This window comes from Phoenix dactylifera, chromosome 12 (assembly GCF_051530095.1).
Source record: "Phoenix dactylifera cultivar Ajwa chromosome 12, Ajwa_hap1_PhDact_Kaust_v1.1, whole genome shotgun sequence".
NCBI lineage: Eukaryota > Viridiplantae > Streptophyta > Magnoliopsida > Arecales > Arecaceae > Phoenix > Phoenix dactylifera.
Genome location: NC_143201.1, coordinates 29,228,282 through 29,229,974, shown reverse-complemented (window position 1 = coordinate 29,229,974; position 1,693 = coordinate 29,228,282). Strand labels below are relative to the sequence as shown.

General features: G+C 44.0%; 1 protein-coding gene across 1 annotated transcript; it reads right to left on the bottom strand.

The window, feature by feature from the left end:
- Positions 1-618: 618 nt before the first annotated feature.
- Positions 619-1,402, bottom strand: LOC148700537 (uncharacterized). Its single transcript, XM_088708024.2, has one exon. It carries the CDS (start codon positions 1,248-1,250, stop codon positions 816-818), a length of 435 nt encoding a protein of 144 aa, XP_088564150.1. The 5' UTR covers positions 1,251-1,402; the 3' UTR covers positions 619-815.
- Positions 1,403-1,693: the final 291 nt, after the last annotated feature.

Sequence of the window (1,693 nt, the reverse complement as noted above, 5' to 3'; positions counted from 1 at the left end):
TATTTTCTAAAATCAGTCTAGTTCATACTAACCAAAAAATAATAATACAAGCTGATATAAAAAATATATATTACAGAGCTAAATTTAAAAAAAATATTGGTTGATACATAATCACAATCACGCCAAGCAACAAAAAAAAAACATAGGATGATTCAAATTATTACATAATTCCTAAAATTAAGCTTATATTAAAAAAAAATACAGAGTAATATAGATTATTACGTAACCTCTAATACAAGCTGAATTAATAACAAAAATATTACAGAGCAAAACATATTGATAAGTAATCCTTCAATTGTTAACACTCGTGCTATACTAATTTTAAAAATTTTGGAACCTCTCCTCAGGACAAAGTTTAAATTTCAACCTGCGCCATACCGTTGTCCGCCTGGTCAGCCCCTGGCAAATAATTACCGAACAGGAGCTCAACCTATTTCCAGCCTTCTTTTCGCTACTGCACGCATCTGATCAGAAGCACCCACTTCCAAAACAACTCAGTTCATAATAAAACAAGTAAGACACGAACACGCACACGCACGTACAGGGTAAGAGGAGGATAAAAAAGAAACTCAAGGAAAGGTAGGTCCTTAGTAATATACAAGGGGCAAAAACGAACACTGAAGGAAAGGTTCCTCCTATCTCCTAAGTAATAATATACACGAGGCGCAGCATCCGTATGCCCAGCCATGCGATGAGAGCCACGCGCTACGGCCGACGCTGCGCCGCTCGCAGCGCCTGGGTCCCAGAGCTTGCTGAACACGAACCCTGCGTCTCCTGTATATATTATTCAGGAGAAACGGAGAAACCGAAACCCATTAGAGTTTGGGATTCTCCTCGTAGATGAAGAAGGCGTAGAAGCCACCAAGAGTCGTGGCGGCTGCCATCGCCCACACTACGACCTTCACCGCCAACGGCATGATGCCTGCGACCTTGTAAGTAAACATCAGGGTAAGCAGCGTGGCGAGCGTCCATACCACCACCTTCAACTTTCCCCTGTGAGGGGAAGTTTCCGACGTTCTCTCAAAGACGCGCAGAAAATAAAACAGGGACATGAGATCAACGTAGGAGCCCACGACGAAGGCCACCATCCATGGGTCGTTGATGGAGCGGTAGACGGCGAGGATCGAGTTATAAGTGAGAAAAGCAAAACCCAGGACTGAGAGCCAGGAATACTCATCTTTGTATGTCCTCCCTGCGTTCGCAGGCAAATCGCGTCGCCCTTGGGCGTCCCGGCCGGCTTCCGAAGCCATGAAGACGGAGTATTATTTAAAAATGTTATGACACGAAGGTAGCGGGGAGCGAGATGGCAAGAAGGAAAGATTTGGATATATCCGTTGGCAAGACAGTTATAGAGGAGAGCAGCTACGAATTTAAGCGAGGCAAACTCGATTAAAGGCAACGGACGGCGGAGGGAATCGTCAATCGAATTATGTTCTTTTATTGTGACGAAGCTTCCCGGAAATTTCATTGCACAACAAGTTAGGTCGAAAGTCGCCGTCGATAACGTGACGTGCCAACTACACTCTGACACAGCGGGCACCGCCTTCGATGAATTGCTCGCTTTGCTTCGCCTCCGACAAACTTAAAAAAGAAGAAACTTTAATTTCGGTCAGGTACCATGCGCGGTAGATGTGTAATCAATATTGTCGACACGGATACTAAATTCGCAACCGGAAAAATCAAAAGATAAAAT